The 22087-nt window shown below is 37.5% G+C and overlaps 1 protein-coding gene across 1 annotated transcript in view; it reads right to left on the bottom strand.

The window, feature by feature from the left end:
- Positions 1 to 846: 846 nt before the first annotated feature.
- The window catches only part of cables2b (Cdk5 and Abl enzyme substrate 2b), a 34095-nt gene continuing 12854 nt past the window's right edge, over positions 847 to 22087 (bottom strand). The window contains exons 2-9 of the mRNA XM_051879752.1: positions 20775 to 20867; positions 18641 to 18718; positions 11783 to 11891; positions 11428 to 11581; positions 9365 to 9459; positions 7211 to 7317; positions 6473 to 6677; positions 847 to 4874 (exon numbers count right to left, since the gene is read on the bottom strand). Coding sequence (XP_051735712.1) covers positions 4734 to 4874; positions 6473 to 6677; positions 7211 to 7317; positions 9365 to 9459; positions 11428 to 11581; positions 11783 to 11891; positions 18641 to 18718; positions 20775 to 20867 — 982 coding nt within the window. The 3' untranslated portion in view covers positions 847 to 4733. The remainder of the gene's footprint in view (positions 4875 to 6472; positions 6678 to 7210; positions 7318 to 9364; positions 9460 to 11427; positions 11582 to 11782; positions 11892 to 18640; positions 18719 to 20774; positions 20868 to 22087) is intronic.

Here is a 22087-nt window from a genome sequence, read left to right as displayed (position 1 = left end):
CAGAGTGAGTTTTAAACATTATTTGTAAAATATAACAAATAATTGTGTCTGATTTGTCTCAGTCATTACAATATTTTTGATGAAACCCGAAGGCTCTCTATTGCCAGCAATGTCACCGAACCTCTCAAGATCCAGAAAGGTACTCAAAACATATTTAAAACAGTTAATGTGACTACAGTGGTTCAACCTTAATATTATAAAACGATTTTTTGTGTGCCAAAAAAGCAAAATAACGACTTTATTCAACAATAGTGATGGGCGATTTCAAAACACTGCTTCATGAAGCTTGAAGCTTTATGAAACTTTTGTTTCAAATCAGTGGTTTGGAGCGCCAAAGTCACGTGATTTCAGCAGTTTGGCAGTTTTATACGTGATCCGAACAACTGATTCGAAATAAAAGATTTGTAAAGCTTCGAAGCTTCATGAAGCAGTGTTTTGAAATCACCCATCACTAGATTTTGTTAAAAAGTCGTTATTTATTTATTTTATTTTTTTGGCACACAAAAAGTATTCTCGTCGCTTTATAATATTAAGGTAGAACCACTGACGTGCCTAAGACTTGCACAGTACTGTGTGTGTGTGTGTGTGTGTGTGTGTGTGTATATATATATATATAGTTTAGAGTAGTTGCATTTATATCAAAACAATTATTTAATAATAATAAAAAATATGTAATATATTAAGACGTTTAATAATTTTTAATGACCAATAAAAGGACTATCGTTCTAGGTGAAGGAACTTCTACACACTGTTTTGTAACTATATTTTATGTATCTGTAAATGGTGGATCTTTCTGTACTAACAATATCCAGATATCCAGAAATATAAATAAGTCACTTGCACAAGTTTTCAGTGATTTTACAAAATATATTTATGAAAGTGCAGGACAACTCAACAATTATGACAATTAACAGACAAATAAAATTCTTCATACACAATGTCACCTGTAAATACATATAGAAAAAACAGGTACGATCAGAGAGAGAGAGAAAAAAACAGAAAGCATCGCAAAGAAGCACATGAAAAGACGGCTGTACTCAAGGTGCTAGTTTACAAGACATCAGTGAGAGAGAAGTTACATCTCTACCTCAGCAGAGGAAAAATGCTCACATGATTTCAGCAGCACTACAATACAGCCGTATCTCTTATCTGCTGCTGGCGTCCTTCCCAACCTTCCTATCATAATTCATAAATGGAAGATTAGCTAAATCTGTTCGACTTCTGTTCTGCATTTTATGCTATCTGTTTTTTTCTCTCATGAGGATTCATTCTCCTTCACTTCTGACCTTTGAAATAAACAACCACAGTGGTACTGTAGGGAACAACACAACTGAAACATCCAGTGGAGATACAGTATAACACTTATCAAACACTGAACGAGTTATTGTTTGGCTACAGTTGAAACGGTCCACTGAGCTGGAATATTATCGTGATGAGCAGATTAAATATCCTGATGATGGCATGCAAAAATAAAACACAGTAATATTTTGTCAAAACTGAGTCTCTTAGAATATGATCTGTGTAGTGACAGATGGGTTTGGCTCAACTATACTCAGATTCAAATAAAATTAAGTGTTAATATTGATATCAAAATCACAACAAAAAAATTCAACTGGTGTAATTACTATTTTGTACGGTGGCCAAGAGAGCTTAACGCGCTGCAACTGAAGAAAACACATAAAAATAGAAAAAAACTCCAGCAAATTAGTTGGTTGTGTTTTGAGTATTTGCAGCGTGTTTCTGTATTTGGTTGTGTTGAGTATTGCAGCACATGTGTTGTCAAACTGATGAAGATGTTTTCTTAATTTGCTGGAGTTTTTTCTTTTTGCGTGTGTTTTCTTCAGTTGCAGTGCATTGAGCGCTCTCAGCCACTGTAGGTTTTGCCTTTGGAGGGCAACATCGGAGACTATAAATATATCAAAGTGTAAATAAACTAAATAAAATTGCTTTTACTTCCATTTCCTCTCTTTACCAAATTATTCATTACAGAAATTCCTAGGCACTTTAAATGAATGTGTGTAAAAGTGATTTTTTAGATTCCATATCCATGAAACCTGCTATCTTAGTTTGTTCTGGGGCTCTTTGTCACAAAATGTAGCACACATGCTAACAAAGTAACAAAACCTGGAAAACTGTCCAAACTACTGTATGTGTGATTTACGTATCTCCTGAGTAAATGAGCGGGATGCTTGTTATGTAGCAAAATCCACTTCCTAACAACTTTTCTATTGACATGTGATTGTAAATCGCTTCCTCTAGATGGCGCCATAGCATACGCGCTGCTTCACAGTGCAAATGTCGGGCTTAGCACAATATCTGGATAATGAGGAGAAAAAAAAAAAACATTTCTGGAAAATAATGTCTTATTTCAAAAATACATATACATAAGAAAATATAGATAGACATTTGTAGACAACATTACCAGCACATCATGTAAGTAAATACAAGGATGTATTGATTGAGACTACAGTATGTAAAATACATCAGTCTATAAAGGACAAAGCAGCAAATTGGCTACTAACGCACAACACACAACCTTTTCACACAGCGTCACAGTCTGCACTGAAATATTAATCAGATGGGTGAGAAATGTATGATTTGAATTTGGAATGGGATGCTTTGTGAGTAAATGATACAAAAAGAATCTAAAAATATTGCATAGATTGTGGTTGCTGGAAGAAATGAAAACTTGTTCGACACAATGCCTAGTATGATACAGTATACTGCAATGTTAATACTGAAATATTGACAATGAAATATGTCAATGAAATATTGAGACTGAACACAATATTTTATGGCAGTTAATCAATAAACAGTGCATTTAGAATGTATATATGCTCACCCTGGCTGCATTTAATTGATTAAAAATACAATAACAAGAATAATATTATGAAATATTATTACAATTTCAAATAACTGTTCTCTGTTTGAATATATTTTAAAATATAATTTATTCCTGTGATGGCAAAGCTGAATTTTTTACTCTATAGTGTCTATAGTGTCACATGATCCTTCAGAAATCATTCTAATTTGATGCTCAAGAAACATTTCTTATTATTATTATTCTTATAATTATGAATGTCCTTACTGTAACTTTTGATCAATTTATTGCATCCTTGCTGAAAAAAAAAAAAAAAAAAAAAAAAAAAAAAAAATATATATATATATATATATATATATATATAAATACCATGAAGTCTTGAAGGGTTAGTTCACCCAAAAATGAAAATTCTGTCATTTATTACTCACCCTCATGTCGTTCCACACTGGTAAGACCTTCGTTAATCTTCAGAACACAAATTAAGATATTTTTGATAAAATCCGATGGTAAAATCCGTGAGGCCTGCATTGACATCAATATAATTAACACTTTCAGGTGCCCAGAAAGCTACTAAAGACGTATTTAAAACAGTTCATGTGACTACAGTGGTTCAACCTTAATGTTATGAAGCGATGAGAATACTTTTTGTGAGCCAAAAAAACAAAACGACTTTTCAACAATATCTAGTGATGGGCGATTTCAAAACACTGCTTCTTGAAGCTTTGAAGCTTTACGTATCTTTTGTTTTGATTCAGTGGTTCTGAGCGCATATCAAACTGCCAAAGTCATGCCCCCCAGTGGTGAAACATTGAAATTTTCGAAACACTTATCAGGTAACGAAACCTCGTTTACTGAAATCACGTGACTTTGATGCTCCGAATCCCTGATTCGATACAAAAGATTTGTAAAGCTTCATGAAGCAGTGTTTTGAAATCACCATCACTAGATATTGTCATAAAGTCGTTATTTTGTTTTTTTGGTGCACAAAAAGTATTTTTATTTTCATTTGTGTTCTGAAGATGAATGAAGGTCTTACGGGTGTGGAACGACACGAGGGTGAGTAATTAATGACAGAATTTTCATTTTTGGGTGAACTAACCCTTTAAAAGAATAATTCACAGAAAAATAAAACTCATGTAGATCATCATTTCTTTCTTCTGTGGAATTTAAAAAAGTGGATTTTTTTAAATTAATAAAAGTGAGAACAACACACCTGCACTGAAAATGTGCTTTTCTTGAAATCAGCTCTAATATAGAGCACTCTGCACAGTAAAATGGAGCCCCAAACACAATGAACATATTAGGTTTGAATACAAAGGTAGATTTAGTCACTCAATAACGCTTTCTGAGTACGCTACTAAAGTAAGTGCATATATATTATGTAATCTGTGCTAATTATTATATTCTTATTATTATTGCATAAGGTTTACATTAAAAAAATGTATAGTTTAAAAAAGTGCTTTAGTGTTACAGTGAATGGTAGGTGGTTCTGTACAAAAGGAGAAGTCTACATTAAATAAAAGTTATTTTTGGTAAATACATATGGAATGTTAAAAACATGCATGCACACTTGTACATTTCACACAAGTGAAGTAGGAGTTAAACTCTTCCCTTGTCGGTTGAGAGTTAAAAACCCTCTGTTTTCAATAAAAGAAGATCCTTACTGTTTTCCTCAGCAGTATTCCTATGGTGGTCACAAAAACAGACAGCCATGAAAACAAATGCCGCTGGCCCGATTGCTATAAATAGCATCATTTGGGATGTCAGTTCTTCCTTAGAGCTTCGTGTTGATGTGTATTCACTCTGATACCTGAAACTGCAACGACGGGAACGCAGAGTCGCACACTTTGGGCTGCTTTACGCATCTCATTTGCATGTCCATGACTGCCCAGATCCCTCTGCTCTACACACGTTAGGTCTTCTGCACCAGTCTACGGTAGTGGGGCATGACTTTGCTCTCCGGAAGGTAAAGTGCCATTTCCAGCGCTACCAAGATGGTGAATTCAAAAGCAATCAGCTCCCGACGGCTAATCCGGAACCTTTCCTCCAATTTCTGAGGGTAGAGAAAAAAAAAAAAAGATGTATATTAAACGTCGACAACTTTGACAAGGGTGAGTGGATTATGTACTGACACATATAGTGCACATAATCTGCATATATATATATATATATATATATATATATATATATATTAATATTGGAAAATTCTTGACCGATACAGCACTCTATCACGATTTATTTTACTCTATTAAAGGCTGTTTAAAAGTTTAGGGTCAGCAAGATTTTTCTTTTTCTTTTTTTTTTTAAGAAAATGATACTTTTATTTGCTAGGATGCATTAAAGCATTAGTTCACTTCAGAATTAAAATTTCCTGATAATTTACTCACCCCCATATAATCCAAGATGTTTATGTCTTTCTTTCTTCAGTTGAAAAGAAATTAAGGTTTTTCAAGAAAATATTCCAGGATTTTTCTCCATATAGTGGACTTCAGTGGGGTTCAACGGGTTGAAGGTCCAAATGTCAGTTTCAGCGCAGCTTCAAAGGACACGATCCCAGACGAGGAATAAGGGTCTTATTTAGTGAAACGATCTGCCATTTTCTAAAAAAAATCAACACAAATGCTCATCTTGCACTGCTCTGCGATGCGCCACGCATTAGGCGGAAGTGCCGATCCAGTGTTTACAAAGTGAAAGTTCAAAGACTAAGTCAAACGCCTTTTACAAAAAAAAAGGTAAAACAACGATGTCGGATGATTTTGAAGTTGGAGGAGAAAATGAGATGGACTTTTTCGCTCTACCTCAGTACTTTTGCCTACGTCACATGTGACCTTTCCAACGTGATTATGTAATGCGTGGCGCATCACAGAGCAGTGCAAGACGAGCATTTGTGGTTAAAAAGTATATAATTTTTAATTTTTTAGAAAATGACCAATCGTTTCGCTAGATAAGACCCTTATTCACTGTCTGGGATCATGTAGAGCCCTTTGAAGCAGCACTGAAACTGACATTTGGACCTTCAATCCATTGAACCCCACTGAAGTCTACTATATGGAGAAAAATCCTTTTCGACTGAAAAGAAAGACAGAAACATCTTGGATGACATGGGCGTGAGTAAATTATCAGGAAATTTTAATTCTGAAGTGAACTAATTCTTTAAATTGACCAACAGTGATAGTAAAGACATAATGATACATTATTTGAAATTTCTATGTCAAATAAATGCTGTTCTTTTGTACTTTCTATTCATCAAAGAATCCTGAAAAAATGCATCACGGTTTCCACAAAAATATTAAGCAGCACAACTGTTTTCAACATTGATAATAATAAGAAATGTTTCTTGAGCAGCAAATCAGCATATTAGAATGATTTCTGAAGGATCATGTGACACTGAAGACTGGAGTAATGATGCTGAAAATTCAGCTTTACCATCACAGGAATAAATGACATCTTATTGAAACTTTTATTTTAAACTGTAATAATATTTCACAATATTACTGTTTTTATTGTATTTCTGATCAAATAAATGCAGCCTTGTTGAACGTAAAAGACTTCTTTAAAAAACATAACAACAAAACAAAACAACAACAACAACCTTTGAACGGTAGTGTGTGTGTGTTGACTGGAAAGTGTGTGTGACAAAGCGTCACTCACGTCAATCAGTTGTTTGACCTCTTGTTTCTTCAGGTCGCTGCTGATCTTGGCAGCGAGTAGGAGACACGCAGCCGCCACCAACTTCCTGTTCTGCTTGTTGAGACGTCCCTGTAGGACCAGCTTCTCAAAGTACACAAATGCCATGGCTATGGTGACTGGCTGCAAGGAAGACTCCTCCCCCACTGAACGGATTTCTCTCTTCAGACTGATGAAGAGAGGGAATGACAGAGATGTTAGGAGAGATTGTTAGGAGAGATAAAGAGAAGAAATCAAATAGACAGCAAAGAATTGTAACTGTATTGAATGTGCACTTGTAGAAAATAAAAGTCATTATGAAATTATATATAAAGATGTACTTAAGTCCTACTTAAGTGGGTCAAAAAATACCCCGAAGCACTCGAAAGTTCATTTAAAATAATTTTAATCTATAATACATTTTCTTTTATTTGCAAGAACATGCAATTACGTGTCTGAAAACATTACATTCAGTTTGAACTTAAGTATAATCTTTTAAAGGATGTTATTTCTATAATAAGTACTCTTACTATAGTATGCTGCAGTGTACTTCATTTTCACAAGGGTTAAAGCTGTCTTTTAAGGAATTTTGGCTTAATTGGGATATTGGAATCAAGTTAACATGTTCATGCATACAACAATATGACCATATTCTGATGAACATAGGAATATTCCTGTGCGTGTAAACAGTTATTGAAATAAGAGTTAAAAATTGATGTGTACCTTTTGATTTTGCTCAGTGTGAGTTTGATGTGGGGGAATTTTTCTTTAAAAGTCTCATTCATGTCCTTCTTCAGATCTGACGGTTTGACGTACTCTATTACTGTCGTCTGTGAGAGAACCACAGTGTGTGAAAGAGAGTGAAATACTGAGAATGTACATATTGGTAAGATATTCAGCAATAATAATAATAATAATAATAATAAAAACAATTTAAAGAATTACAGTATAAGCAGTATACTCCAGTGGTCAGTAATGACGTCAGCTGGATAAGTTATGTTAATCCTGTCTGTAGGTCAGACCACCCTGCTTTGAGCACAGACACTTAAATCACACAGATAGCCATTCATCCCTACATATGTGTCTGATGGTTAATTAATGTCCAAAAACAAGAAACAAGACCAAATTGGGCTGCATTAAATTTCCCAAAACACAAACATACATCTGTGGAAAGCTAAATGGCTGAGCAGTTGTGTTATAGGGAGATGATTCTCAGAAAACCTTTTAAGAACAATTCCAGGTCATATTCAAAAAAAAAAAAAAAAAAAAAAATCAAAGAAATATAAACAAAATCTGCAACGTGTCATTATTTTTGATGACAATTACTCTTAACTGTAAGGAAAATAAATAATCATACTTCGTAAATGAGCAAAATATGTATGGATCATGGTTGTATTTGTTGTACTACCTTTAATTTATGCAGTGTTTTACAGTAATTAATATAACTGATATACTAAACTAGTAGACTGTACTTAAACTGATATATAATATTATGAAATATTTAATATATTATAGTGTGTTAGGGGTGTACTCACTTCTGTGAGATACTATATATATATATATATATATATATATAGTATCTCACAGAAGTGAGTACACCCCTCACATTTTTATAAATATTTTATTATATCTTTTCATGTGACAGCACTGAAGAAATGACACTTTGCTACAATGTAAAGTAGTGAGTGTACAGCTTGTATAACAGTGTAAATTTGCTGTCCCCTGGGCCGCAGGGCAGTATTCCAACATGATAACGACCCCAAACACACCTCCAAGACAACCACTGCCTTGCTAAAGAAGCTGAGGGTACCTAAACCCTATTGAGCATCTGTGGGGCATCCTCAAACAGAAGGTGGAGGAGCGCAAGGTCTCTGACATCCACCAGCTCCGTGATGTCGTCATGGAGGAGTGGAAGAGGACTCCAGTGGCAACCTGTGAAGCTCTGGTGAACTCCATGTTCAAGAGGGTTAAGGCAGTGCTGGAAAATAATGGTGGCCACACAAAATATTGACACTTTGGGCCCAATTTGGACATTTTCACTTAGGGGCGTACTCACTTTTGTGGCCAGCGGTTTAGACATTAATGGCTGTGTGTTGAGTTATTTTGAGGGAAAAAGAAATTTACAGTTATACAAGCTGTACACTCACTACTTTACATTGTAGCAAAGTGTCATTTCTTCAGTGTTGTCACATGAAAAGATATAATAAAATATGTACAAAAATGTGAGGGGTGTACTCACTTTTGTGAGATACTGTATATATATATATATATATATATATATATATATATGAGACTGTCCTCCTCCAAAAACGACCCTATAGGTCGACCTATATTTACGTTTTAAAGTCATGCGCCCTCTAGCTGCCGTAAAAATAATGACAGTGTTATGTCTGTCGTCATGAAATGACATATGACTGTCGTTACCAATCAAAATGTGTGTTCATTTAAATGCGATGTGTTTTTACACAGTCCCCTACCTGCCATTTGTCCCATTTCCATTTAGCACAACTCATTTTTTTATTAACGACTACACCCACCCCAACCCAACCCAACCCAACCCAACCCTAAACCTACCCTTAGTGATTTATAGTGCATATACACTTTATGAGAACATGCGTTCCCTGGGATCGAACCCACGATCGCATGATCACATGATTGCATATTGTTGTATATTGCAATGCTCTACCAATTGAGCTACGCAAAACCCGAAATTTGATGCAGATAAAAGGGTATAATGCGTTAAAATGAAAGTGTCCTGTTGTAGATAGGGGCACAACTTTAGTAAACTCTCCTTTGGGTCGTATTTCAGGGAAGTGACAAACAACCTATATAGGCATATTGGTTGGAGGACATGTTGATACAGAATATATATCTTACCATGTATGAGGCAAAGATGAGCACTCTTTTGTGTTTTCCACATGGCCACTGGGGGTCACTGAGCATATTAGGGTCATATTCAGTGTCTTCAAGGCCTGAAAAAACAAACATAAACACACACAAAAACATAGCTGTCAAATGAGCCAATCAACCCACAGATAACTTACAGTACAGTAACTGAATGTGAAACATCTGTCATCTGTCCGGGTGAGTAAATGATGGCAGAATTTTCATTTTGGGGGGAACTATCCCTTCAAAACGACACACATAAACAGCACTTGTACTAACAATCAGCAACAACTTGGCTGACACAAGTGTTGCTAACGCAGGCTTGCGAAATAAGGTACAAGAATACAGAGAGCCGAATGAGTTGAGTTGATGACTCACACACTCACTAAGTATTAGAATGCAGGAATAGCAGCATTAGTAATTATGACACACACACACACACACACACACACACATCTGTGCCTGAAATGCTGTGATAATAACTATGCCTACCAAGTTGATTGAAATGTCCCTACCCACTCTGTGAGTAATATAGCATTAAAACCTTTATTAAGCTCCCATCAGTTACTACACACTTCTTTGTGCTAGTGTGTGTTTGTTTTCTGAGTGTGAGTGTGTATGTGTGTTGCATGCCCCCCACCCCTCCCCCCACCCTTCGGAACGCGATTGCACCCCTGCCCTCGCCGAGGTCTGTGCACGCCACTGCTGTATGATTTATAAGCCTTTTGAAAAATGGGGACATGGGGTAATGTCCTCACAAGTCACCCTCTCCTTGTAATACCTATGTCATATCCATGTCATTATACAATATGTCCTGATATGTCACAAAAACATGCACACACAGACACACAGACACACACACACACACACACACACACACACACACACACACACACACACACACACACACAGTCTCTCTCTCTCTCTAACAAACTCAAAAAAGGTCACTAGCAAAGGAATCCACCACAGAAAAGAGTTACAGATGTTGTCAGAGTTCAGTGTGGCTGAGATGTAAGTGGTTACAGAACTGAGCAGAAAAAGTGTGTGTGTAATTTTGCTACATGTGTGAGGACCAAATATTGCAAGAGATAAACATCCGAAGATTTGTTGAAAGATACAGTAGAACTTACTGAAATGTATCATGTCTCACGTAATTGCCAGTAAATAACCAGTATTTCAACCGCGAAAAGACATCAATAAAACAGCTTAACATTACATTCATGTGACTTTACATTTACCTCAGGAAAGCCATTCAATGTTCATATCTACTGGTGGCCAAAATGGCTATAACATGGCTATAACTGGTTAGCTACAATTTTTTTTTCTGTAAGAAAAATCGACATGTACTGTACTTGATATATGAATTGTTACTGAGTTTAACTGAATTGAGATCGGAATTCATTCCCTTGTTTTAAGTAAATTGTGCGCACGATATGATAATTTGTTCCTACTAATATATTATATTATGGGCTCAGTAGAATTTTTTGTGTTTCTGAAAGAACTCTCTCATGATTTTCCGGATCTTAACTCCAGTCTTCAGTGTCACATAATCCTTCAGAAATCATTCTAATATGATGATTTGCTGCTCAAGAAACATTTCTGTTCCTAATTATTAAACTGTAATACATTTGTTTTAAGATACTTTTATGAATAGAAAGTTTAAAAGAACAGCATTTATTTGAAATAGAAATCTATTGTAACATTGCAAATGCCTTTACTGTCACTTTTGATCGATTTAATGCATCACTGATGAATAAAAAATGTAAATTTGATTTTTGGCCTAAAAGAAAAATCGATAATTTTGACCCATTCAATGTATTGTTGGCAATTGCTACAAATATACACTTGCGATTTACAGTATGACTGGTTTTGTGGTCCAGGGTCACAAATAAAAAGAATAAAGGTTTCTAAATTGGTAGAGTAATACCAAATAAAGCCAAGAATGTGTATGTAATGGGTAGGGTTAGGTTTAGTCTGCAGCAACAGATGTCAGTAGGAGGTTCTCACAAGTCTAAGTGTAGTAGTTTGTGCGTATGAGTGTGTGTGCGACATACCCAGATCCAGACCGACAGTGCTGTTGAGGCGAGAGGGAGGAAAACTGCGTGGGATGCTGTTTCTGGAATAGGGCAGGGGTAGAGTGAGATCCACTGAGGGCTTGTGGCGGTCCAGAGCGTTAGTGGGGTACAGGAACTGAGCGTATGACACCGTCTGCACAACATATAAGATCATAACAAGCAGTCTGTCAGCCTGAAACATCTTGACAGCCCTTTTAACCTCCAGGGTGCTTCAAATGAAAGGATATAAACCTGTCATTTCTGAGCAGGTCGACTGGTACACTGTGCACAATGCCCTGTGACATTCCCTGACTGACTGATTGACAGTTGCAGGGAGAGAATGACAAGCTCTTACCCTGCCGTACATGCCCAGCTCCACCCCCTCCAGCCCGGGAAGCATCTCCAGGGTGGTGGATATTCCTCCGGATGAGTGCCTCCGCCGCTGAGCGTCCAGAAGAGGGTCACTGAGACAAAGACAGATGCTTGTTTTTCACAGGTTAAATCAATAATTAAGAACAGGGTATTTTTGTTACTTTATGTCAAACCCCTTTTTACCAATAATTTAACAACACATTTGCACTTTCACTGTTCGCTAATGTGGGATAATAGTCACATGACATGAGGGTAAACAAATAAAATATATATTTTTTAGGAAGTGTTTTATTTTGAACTTTACATTTTATTATTTAATTATTAGCTTTTCATCAACTCACAAACTCTGATTAAGAGCAAACATTACATCATTTCTAGTCTAGCTAATCATAACAGAGGTGATTTACATATTGAAGTCTTAAAGGTACAGCAGCAAAAACCATTGGTGATCATTGGTGGCGATGATTCTATACGATGCTTTTGGGAAACGCAGCCCTGTTCAATTCCAAGGGTCGGAGAAAGCATGCAATGATTGTGACTGGTTTTAGTGCGAGAAAGCTTTATAAATATTATAAATACACTTTAGTGTTTGCGTACGGAAAGGAGAGTTTTGTCTAATTGCTCTGAGGTTATCTATATTTTAGAGTACTCCTAATAATAGACGAAACAATTTATTTTATTGGTAACACTTCAGGATAGGGAACACGTATTCATTATTAACTACAATTTTTGCCTCAATGAACTCCTAATTTAGTAATGTAAGCTTATAAGCAACTAGTTAAAAGTGAGAATTGAACCCTAAATTAAAGTGTTAATAATTTTATTTAATATGTGAATTCAGAATTTCCATTTTTTTCTCTTCTAAAAACAACAGGCCAAAAATACTGATGAATCATCTTGCACTCACAAAACTGTCCAATCCAATTATCTCTATAATGCCTCCCCCCCAATACCACCCACCTCTGACCAGCTTTGACTAACACTAAATTTATTGGCTATTTAAAAATAAAGTCCTTCAAAATGAGCTAGAGCTGCACGATTCTGGAGAATTTGAGAATCACAATTTTCTTTTATTCAAATAGAGATCATGATTCTCCAATGATTCTGTACAGACAAGTGAACAAAATAACATGTCATTTACTAGTCATCTATAGACTCATTAAACTTTGAGATGCTGACAAAAGACAGTCATTGTGACACTGTAACGTGATGGTACTATGGAGCCATATGCTTTTGTAAACCATATTCATAGGTTTATTGTTACATTATCAGCTTGAAAAATACACTGGAGACTGGAAATGTAAAGGATAATTCCACTACGAGTTGGGCGAGACATTCGCAGATAAGAGAAAGTTTCACAAGGTTAATAGGTTTTTTTATTTCAGCATTTTCTGGAACTGTAATGGAGATGGTGGGAAAGGAGAGGGCGTTCTCGGTCATGTCATGCCAGGCCCAGCTCAAGGATGTGGGAAAAATTCCTTCCTGCCCCATTTGCCCTGAATCTCACCCTGGATATGAATCCCCAGAGGAGAGCAGAGGAACCCAACTGACTGCACATTCAACTCGAAATATCTCTTTGTGTTTATCTGTCTATTTAAAAATCATGCAAGGACAAGTGTCATGGAAGTGAAGACTAGGAATGGGAATTACGATTATTTACGAGGAGTTACGAAAGGAACGATTCTGGTTTTGATTCCAATTTTTTTCCAATGAAGAATTCTGCATCCTTAATGATTCCATCTATGATTCTTTTAATTTATTAGTATGTTTTAGTATAGAAATTTCAAACCTGTCAACCAAGGGTGAATTACTGCCGCTAACTAAATAAGTAACAAATATACTAAGCAAAACGTCTCAGGTTGCGCATGTAACCATGGTTCCCTGAGAACAGGTAACGAGACACTGCATAAACACGCTAGGGGAACGCCTTTGCGTGAACCGGTGTCTGAAACACAAATCCAGTCTCGGCAATATCATATTGACCGGCGACAGCCCATGACATCATAACAATGCGACCCGCATGTATAAAAGGGGCACCCAAATAACATGTCATCCGCTTATCGTCTGAAGGGACTGTAAGCAGGGTGGCCCCGAGGCATGGCTAAGAGACGCAGCGTCTCGTTCCCTGTTCTCAGGGAACCATGGTTACATGCGTAACCTGAGACGTTCCCTTTAGAAAGGGAACTCGACACTGCATAAACACGCTAGTGGAACGATATACCAACGCCGCCATGCTGAGGGGAGTGCATGCCACACATGGCAGTGATAACTGTCAGAATTCGGCAAATACAAATGAAATGCCAGACCCACTCACCCTATGGGTCACAAGTGAGCTGTCAGTGACAGCGCTCCCAGCGGTCAAAGCCTCAGCTACAAGCCTCAAAGCGGCCTCCATATCTTATACTTGAAGGCCTGCCAAGGCTGCACGAAGGCCTGGAACCAACCACTTCAAAGGAAAGGGGTCCCTGTAAGGGAGCGTGGCTAAGGGGCCAAAAAGAACCCCAGCCAGTCACTTCTCAGGGGAACAAAGTCAACCCCGAATGCCACCAGGGAGGCTGACCTGGCTTCTAGATGAACTAGTAACCTAGTCTGCCAACAACCTGTCTGTTTCCTCAGAAACAGAGTCTCTAGACACAGAAGACTCACGAAGAGACATCCAGAAAGAGGGACTGCAGAAAGGGCAGTAGACCAACTCAGACCGGATCTTAGAGATCTTAGAGGGCATCCTGAAGAGCAGGACTCAGCAAAGTGCTATCGACCCTTGCAAGCGAGGGGAGTTATTCTGCTCGATCCTAGGATCTACAAGGCACCTATGTTTCAAGGCGCTAAGGAGGCCGTGCACTCTAAAAAGGAACCCTCGTGAGGGGAATGCTTACAGCCTAAGGGCTGGTCTAACTGGGAGGCTTCGAGGGAAGCCTTCAACCACTGACCAGACTCAGGAAGCTAAGTACTCAAGCCCACCCTCAGAGTGAGGAGAGTACCAGCTCGACCTATCAGGTCGACCAGGCTATAAACTAGAAACAAAGGTGAAAAAGGTTAGACAAGCCAGCAACACGCAGAAGCATGCAGTCTCAGGGAGGCCAGAAGGCCAACCACCTGGTAACAAGACCCTGCTGACCGATACCCAGCTGCTGGGAACCTGCATCAGGGAGGCCTACTGTGGCCAACCACCTGGTATCGAGTCTAGACTGACAGAGAAGTAACCATACTGTGGGAAAGGCCAGCTACCTGATAGCAAATAGTCTAGCTAGCTGTCCAAAACCTACAACCTTGGGCTCGCCCACAGGAAGGCCTGCTGTCTTCCAGAGCAGCCTGCTAAGGCCAACAAACTGAAAACAAGCAACAGCTGGATGCCAGATGCCCACACTGCTGGGGACTCATCCTCAGAGAGGCTTGGTAAGGCCTGCAATCTGAAGCAAGTCCACTACTCCCGGGGACTAGCCTCCAGGGTGGCCCATCAAGGCCAACTGCCTGGTAGCCAGTTTTAAGTGGCTAAACCATTCTAAAAAATACCCGGACAAAAGGGAGCTCGCTCACAGAGAAGCCTCTTAAGACCTACTTATTCAAAAGCAAGTCATTGCTAGCTGAGCTTTCACACACCAAAGTGCTGGGAACTCAGTCACAGGGAGGCCTGTTAAGGCTAGCTACCTGGAGTGTGTCTTGTTGCTACAACATCCACACTAATGGGGCTGACCACAGAGAAGCCTGCTAAGGCTTACTATCTGACGGCATAAGAAATAGCTACCAGAAAACCCATTTACTGGGGCTGCTAACAGGGAGGCCATTCATTCAAAAATTAGTTTGGTTTGATGGTCAGTTGGAAAGTCAATGAACTGCCATAGAGTAGTGGCCAAATGCGATGTGCAGTCATATGAAAATTGACATCTTCAACCTTAATTCAAATATTTAAAAAAATGTGCTATAAGATGTAAGCATATCACGTAGCTGTGCTTGGAGTCAATTGTTAATTGTGTGATAATGAAATGAAATTTTAAATTATTTCAAATTATTTTTGGCCAGGCTGTCATACAAAGAAATTATGAACAAAACAAGACAACCAATGAATTATTAAAAACTGATTATGTTGTAGTCAATGTGTGCTTTTTTCTGAGCCTTTTTGTTTTTCTGAAACCTGTAGCTGTAGTTTTCCCTTTTCTTTCTTTTTTTTTTTCCCCAAAAATGTTGTCAGATAAATACCTTTGCTTAGTTTAGTGTTTTATTCTTCCCTCATATTTTAAAGCATTTAAATAATTTAAACATAAAAATAAAAATATTTGTTTTTTAAATTGTATTTAAATTGTATATTTCCATTTAAAAAACAAAACAAAAAACTTTGCACATCAATTTTGGCCACTATGTTTGGTGTGGTAAGTTTAGCAATAGTACTGAGAGCCTGTAAGAGCCTGCTTACTGTGGACTGATGGGTCAGAGTCATCACCGGTGCACTGCTGCATTTTTTACCAAAAAAGGTAATTACTATTTCTTTTCTTCAGTCAGAGCATTGATTTGTAGAGTGGCAGAAGTTGTTATAAAGTTATAAAAAGTTTATTCAAAGTCATTAAATGTATTAAAATGCATCAAATGTATTAATTATTGTTTAAGTAATATTTATTACATTTATTTAAAGTTATTACATTTCTTGTTTCAGTTACAAAAAGAATTGTCAATCAAATTTATATTGTTTTATGAACTCCATGTCATCATATAACATATGTCTCCTCTTCTTTGCTGCCATCTTGTTACTCCTAACTAGGTTAGGAGACCTCTCCAGCACTCTTAAATAATTTAGGAGCTAAGACCTAGTCTAGATACTTAGGAACCTTTATGAATCATACTTATTCTTAAGTCTAGGAATAAGAGTGAAATTACGCCATTCTTAGAATTTTGACACACTTAAGACTAAAATTTTACTCTGAGTGGCTTTATACATACGGGCCCAGAACTTTTCTTCATAACCAGTCGACTTGTGCAAGGCATAGTTTGTACTTTGTTACTAATCTGTGGCAAAGTTCTATTCAAATATCAGATCAGAAATCATAAGGACGGCTAATTTGCAAGAGAGATTCAATGCCTTGTTTATACTATTATGTTAAGCATGATTGAGTGACTCTACCCAACTTATCACCACACTATATAACTAAATCTGACCTTTGATTTAAAGCTAGGGTAGGCAATGTTTTTCATAAACACTTCTTGTTATAGCGATCGAAACTCTTTTCTCATCCTGATAGCAATCAATAATAGAAGTGGTATAAATATTAAGAAAAAAAAAAAAAAATGTACATATATCTTCTGTGGAAGTCTCAGAACCCAAAAAAAAATTCATCCAATCATTGCTTTCAGTCTGAATGTAATGATAGGATGTCCTGCCTGTCAACATTTGTATTTGCATACCCCCCCGCACCAGGGGCGTTTCCTCTGAGGAGGCAAGGGAGGCAGTGCCTCCTCAAAAAAACTAGATGAGAAAATAATCGATATTACAAAAATAAAACAACGCAAATGTTACAAAATTTGACAGTGTAAAAGTCTCTTTTTCTAAAGAAACACTGTCCAACAGTGACACCCGCAGGTGAAATTACAGCGGGAGTCCCGCTCCCTTCAGCTCATAGAGACAAAGCAGAACCCCTAAAGCATGCGGTGGGTTTAGTGGGGGGTAATTGAGAATGAATGGGGGAAAGTCACTTGAGAGGAGGCAGTGCCTCCATCGCGCTATGATTGGATATGACTGGTTACAATTGGACATGATTGGTTCGTGCGATAAATCCTGCCTCTTGTTTTCGTGCGCATTCTTGTTGAATTGGCCTGAATGAAGACAGTGATGGCATTAATGGGAAGACTAATTAAAAAGTAAATAAACAACTGTCACTTAGATATTACCGCTTTATTTCATGTCAAAATCAAACTCGAAATGGCCTGAAAACGTGATGACTGCGGGGGGTTTTAGTGAGCGATCAGCGTGTTGAAATTAAAGGTACATCTTCGTGTCTGTGTCCACTGACCAGTGTGTACAAGCTTGAAGACTGCTGAAAATAAATTGACTATTAAAAAGAAAAGCTGAATATTGGTTTATAAATAATATATATTGTTTAAATTGTTACTGCCTTTAGTTATTATTTTGGAATAAATGTAAAAATGCGTAAAAACACTAACTTGATGAAATTTATACTTGGTTTTAATAAATAGAACATTACATAGTGTAAAAATACAAAACAGAATTGTATTTGGTCTCCCTTTTTATGTAATGTTAACTTAACCAGGAAAATTGTGTAACAGGGACATAAATGAGGACATTGCCTCCACATTTTAAAACACCACCGCACACCACTGCCCCGCCCACCCTGCTCGACATCACACATCATCAGCAAGTTCCGTAAGGCTATGCAGAGCTGTACACAGACAGTCATCAGGCATTGCAAATAGACCAAAAAAACGCCTTTTACAGTTCCTCCTGAACCAAAACAACAAGGTTATGCTGCATTCCCGCCATGTCGTAATTACCGTAATTAAGTGACGGCAACCCGTGACTTTCTACTCAGATTTATGTGTTTCTATGGCAAAACTATTAACACTGAAATGAATCTGCAGCAGTCAGGTGGTACAAGTCTGAGGTCTTTAAGTTGTTTACATTCAGTATTATTGTAATGTTATGTGCTTTGAGACATGAGGAAATTTAACGCCTTCTCTCCTGATGCTTTGCAGACTCTGCTCTGGCTGTGCTTTGGAGATGCTCTGAAGAGAGGGTGGGATCTCATGCTTTTAAAGCTAGCTTACTATTGCTAGCCTCTCTGAAATTGCCTACCGTAGTTTTAAAAAAGTATTTTTAATGTGTGTGTTTGAGTACCTGATGTGGAAGCTCTCTCCATACGGCAGCACAGAGAAGGCAGCACACAAAGACCTTTTGGCACAGATAAGCACAATCCTGCAGAGGTGAACACAAACTAGTTAACATTACACACTTTTTCTCCACACACACAGGCCAACTGGCCAACACTTCACAACATAATTGAAACACTAGGCCTACTCTCTCAGTACACTGAGCTCAGGAACAAACACCTGTGACACCAGAGGGGTCAAATAACAGTCTTCAAAATAAACTTCTGCCTCATCAACACATACATGCACACACACACACACACATGCACGCACGCATACAAACGTCCCCAAAAGGACAAAGATTTCTGGTATTGCCATCCTGTGGACATTTTGTCCCCACGACACATACATAGAGCCAGAACACCTGCACCATCAGCCTCAGTGTACACTTCTTTCTCGCTTCTTTCACACAGGAAGTGGGATGGTATCTGTGTTAGCTATGTGTACGTGACTGCATTTTAAAACCAAAGAATTGTGAAAGAGAGGTAAAATGGCAGTTAGCATGAAACTGAGGGTCTGCCGCAGCAGCCAAGAGGATTTTTTTTTCTCTGATGCTTCCTTTGTCAATGGTCACATGACTGTGGAGAAATGGCACCAGAAATAACAGCGAGTATGAGTCAGGGCAATTAACTGAATTATTTTCTAGAGATTTCAAAGACGGATTTCCATTTATATCTCATGTATCAATCTTTGGAATTATTAGATTTCAACAATCATATTTTTTCATGTACAAATGTCTTCAGCTCACCCAAAAATAAAAACTCTGTCATCATTTACTCACCCTCAAGAAGTTCCAAACCTGTATGAGTTTCTTTGTTCTGCTGTACACAAAGGAAGATATTTGGAAGAATATCAGTAACCAAACAGATCTCGCCCCCCATTTACTGCCATATAGGAAAAATAAATACTATGGTAGTCAATGGGGGCCGAAATCTGTTTGGTTAGTGACATTCTTCCAGATATCTTCCTTTGTGTACAGCAGAACAAAGAAATTCATATAGGTTTAGAACAACATTAGAGTGAGTAATTAATTACAGAATTTTCATTTTTGGGTGAACTATGCCTTTAAGACAAAAAACATCTTAATTTGAATGCGCCCAATTGAGGATTCAGCATTTCACATTGTTTTATAAACTTTGAACAGGTTTTATTGAAGAATGCCAACTTTATTGAACCCCAAAAAAGGATATATCCCTTAAATTACAAATTCTAAATTTCAGCTATCTGACTTTAGATTGGATATTATGTTGAATTTTGGAAGAGTGCCCCTTTGTTCTCACAGGGAACAGTTATTAGTCTACATAACTACATAACCCCCTGTTTTACACTGCATATCTGCAATAGATGAGGTCACTGAACACCAGGCTTATCTGGATCTGTGATCATCCAGTGGAAAATATCTTATCGGTTTTCTTTTGCCCACCCCCAATCCTGTCTGTGACCCTGTGAATGTGAGTAGGTACATGCGTATTTGTGTGTGAAAACCCAAAGCCTGGGAACACAAGCGGAAAATAAGGACTGCTGTCTATTTGGGGCAGTTTATAATGGGGCTTTAGTAAACATAGCTGCTGTTTCTCAGATGGAATGAGGCCAGATCTCACAGAGAACAACCACTTCCTTAAGAGAACAACAAACATCCTATCCAGTCTTTCCTTATTCTGAGTAGCCTGTTATCTCACCATAATTTTATAATCTAAAATTGACAATTCTTTTTTTTTTTTTTAATGAAATATTGCAGTATTTATATGATTTATCTGTGCACATCATAATTATTTTTATGTGCCCTTGCAATCCTTTATAAACATAACTTCCTCTCTTCAGTGTCTTCAGTATTTGTGTACAAACTGTCAGATATGATATCCTCACATGATGGATCGTACAAAAACACAGCATAAAGCAAGTGTAATGGATCAAACCTAACCAAACTAAGAAGATAATGATGACGAGAGGCAGAGTGTTTGTTTTGAAGCACAGAGAGGGAAAACATGACTAGTGTGTAAAAGACAGACCGACAGGCACAAACACACACATGCACACACCCTTGGCTCTTAACACTGGTATTAACAACCCCAAAACCCACAAAGAGAAGTGAATAAACACACCTGCTGCCCCTTGTGTCATACTGCCTCATGTTCTTAATAAAGTGGTTTTTCTTCATGGAGCGTGGACGAGGAGAACCAGATGCGTTGCGACTCCTGAAGGACAGAGCATGGGTGAAACATGAAATACTTTTATTGAACATATTTAAGAAAAGGGTTTAGTCTATTACATTTGGCTTCATCTCTTCATTCATACATAAACCAATAGTTTACAATAACACACAACCTAACAGCCCAAATGCCCCCAAATGTATTTAACCCAATCCGAACGACTTCATTTTAATGGAAAGAACCAAAACAAAACAACACAGACAGGTTTTATTCTAGCTTGCAATAATTTTGAACTAAAAGCATTTGATTCAATTTGTTCTCTGGTTTCTTCCTGTTAAGTCAAGCACTGTTTCACTGTTTCATGGGATGTGCTGTATAAACATAGCTGAAGTGTGTGACTCAACTGACTGCCTGTTTCCCATCCTAAAGGGAATGTGTCATTGTGGTTAATGAAACTGGCCATGACCTGCTCCGCATGGTTCCTTCATAACGGTTCATAGATCAATCATCTTGAAACTACATTCACATTTTACTTAGAGGCAAGTTATTACATTTTGATAAAAGATAAGAAAATTTCCTTTGGAATAATGTGCATTGATTAATCATTCACAATGAAGCCTGGAACCTGTAATAAATGTATAATTTATATATTTATGCTAGGGTTAGCTGGGGGGGGCTAGGGGGGTCTAGGGGGGGCATTGCACCTCCAGATTCTTCTTGTGTCCCTCCATCATCCCCAGGATACTCGTTTTTTGAGATAGCACACAAAATGTAAAAAATATATCAACACTAAATTAGTTACATACGCGCATTACTAGAAATATTGTGCAGTTGTATTTTTCTGGCGCGCCTCCTTTTACAGTTCTCCCTCACAGACACACTCAGCACTTCAGGTATGTTCATGCCATATTAGAATTGCCATAATTACAAGATTCCAACTTGTAAAAAGCATTCATGTCCTCACCCTCATCCTTTTTCACATGAGCAGATGACATGCAGCTCCTTCATAAATGCGCTCTAGTCTCTATTTAAATGCGCACACACCACTGATACATTGCTACACGATCATGGAACACTTGGAAATTTAACTTGGAATTTTAAAATTGTGATTTCCAAGCCATGAAAAATCATGAAAATAAAAAAAACCTTAAAAATATATATGTAACTTATAAATTGTTTTGCTCAGTTATGCTCAGCTCTACAATATTTTATCAGCATATTGCACTATTTGTTGAATAGTAGCCTATTAGTTGAAGTGATAAGTG

The sequence above is a fragment of the Ctenopharyngodon idella genome, chromosome 22, assembly GCF_019924925.1.
Source record: "Ctenopharyngodon idella isolate HZGC_01 chromosome 22, HZGC01, whole genome shotgun sequence".
In the NCBI taxonomy this organism is placed as follows: domain Eukaryota; kingdom Metazoa; phylum Chordata; class Actinopteri; order Cypriniformes; family Xenocyprididae; genus Ctenopharyngodon; species Ctenopharyngodon idella.
Note: the sequence above shows the minus strand (reverse complement) of the source record. Positions and strands in the feature narration are given on the sequence as shown.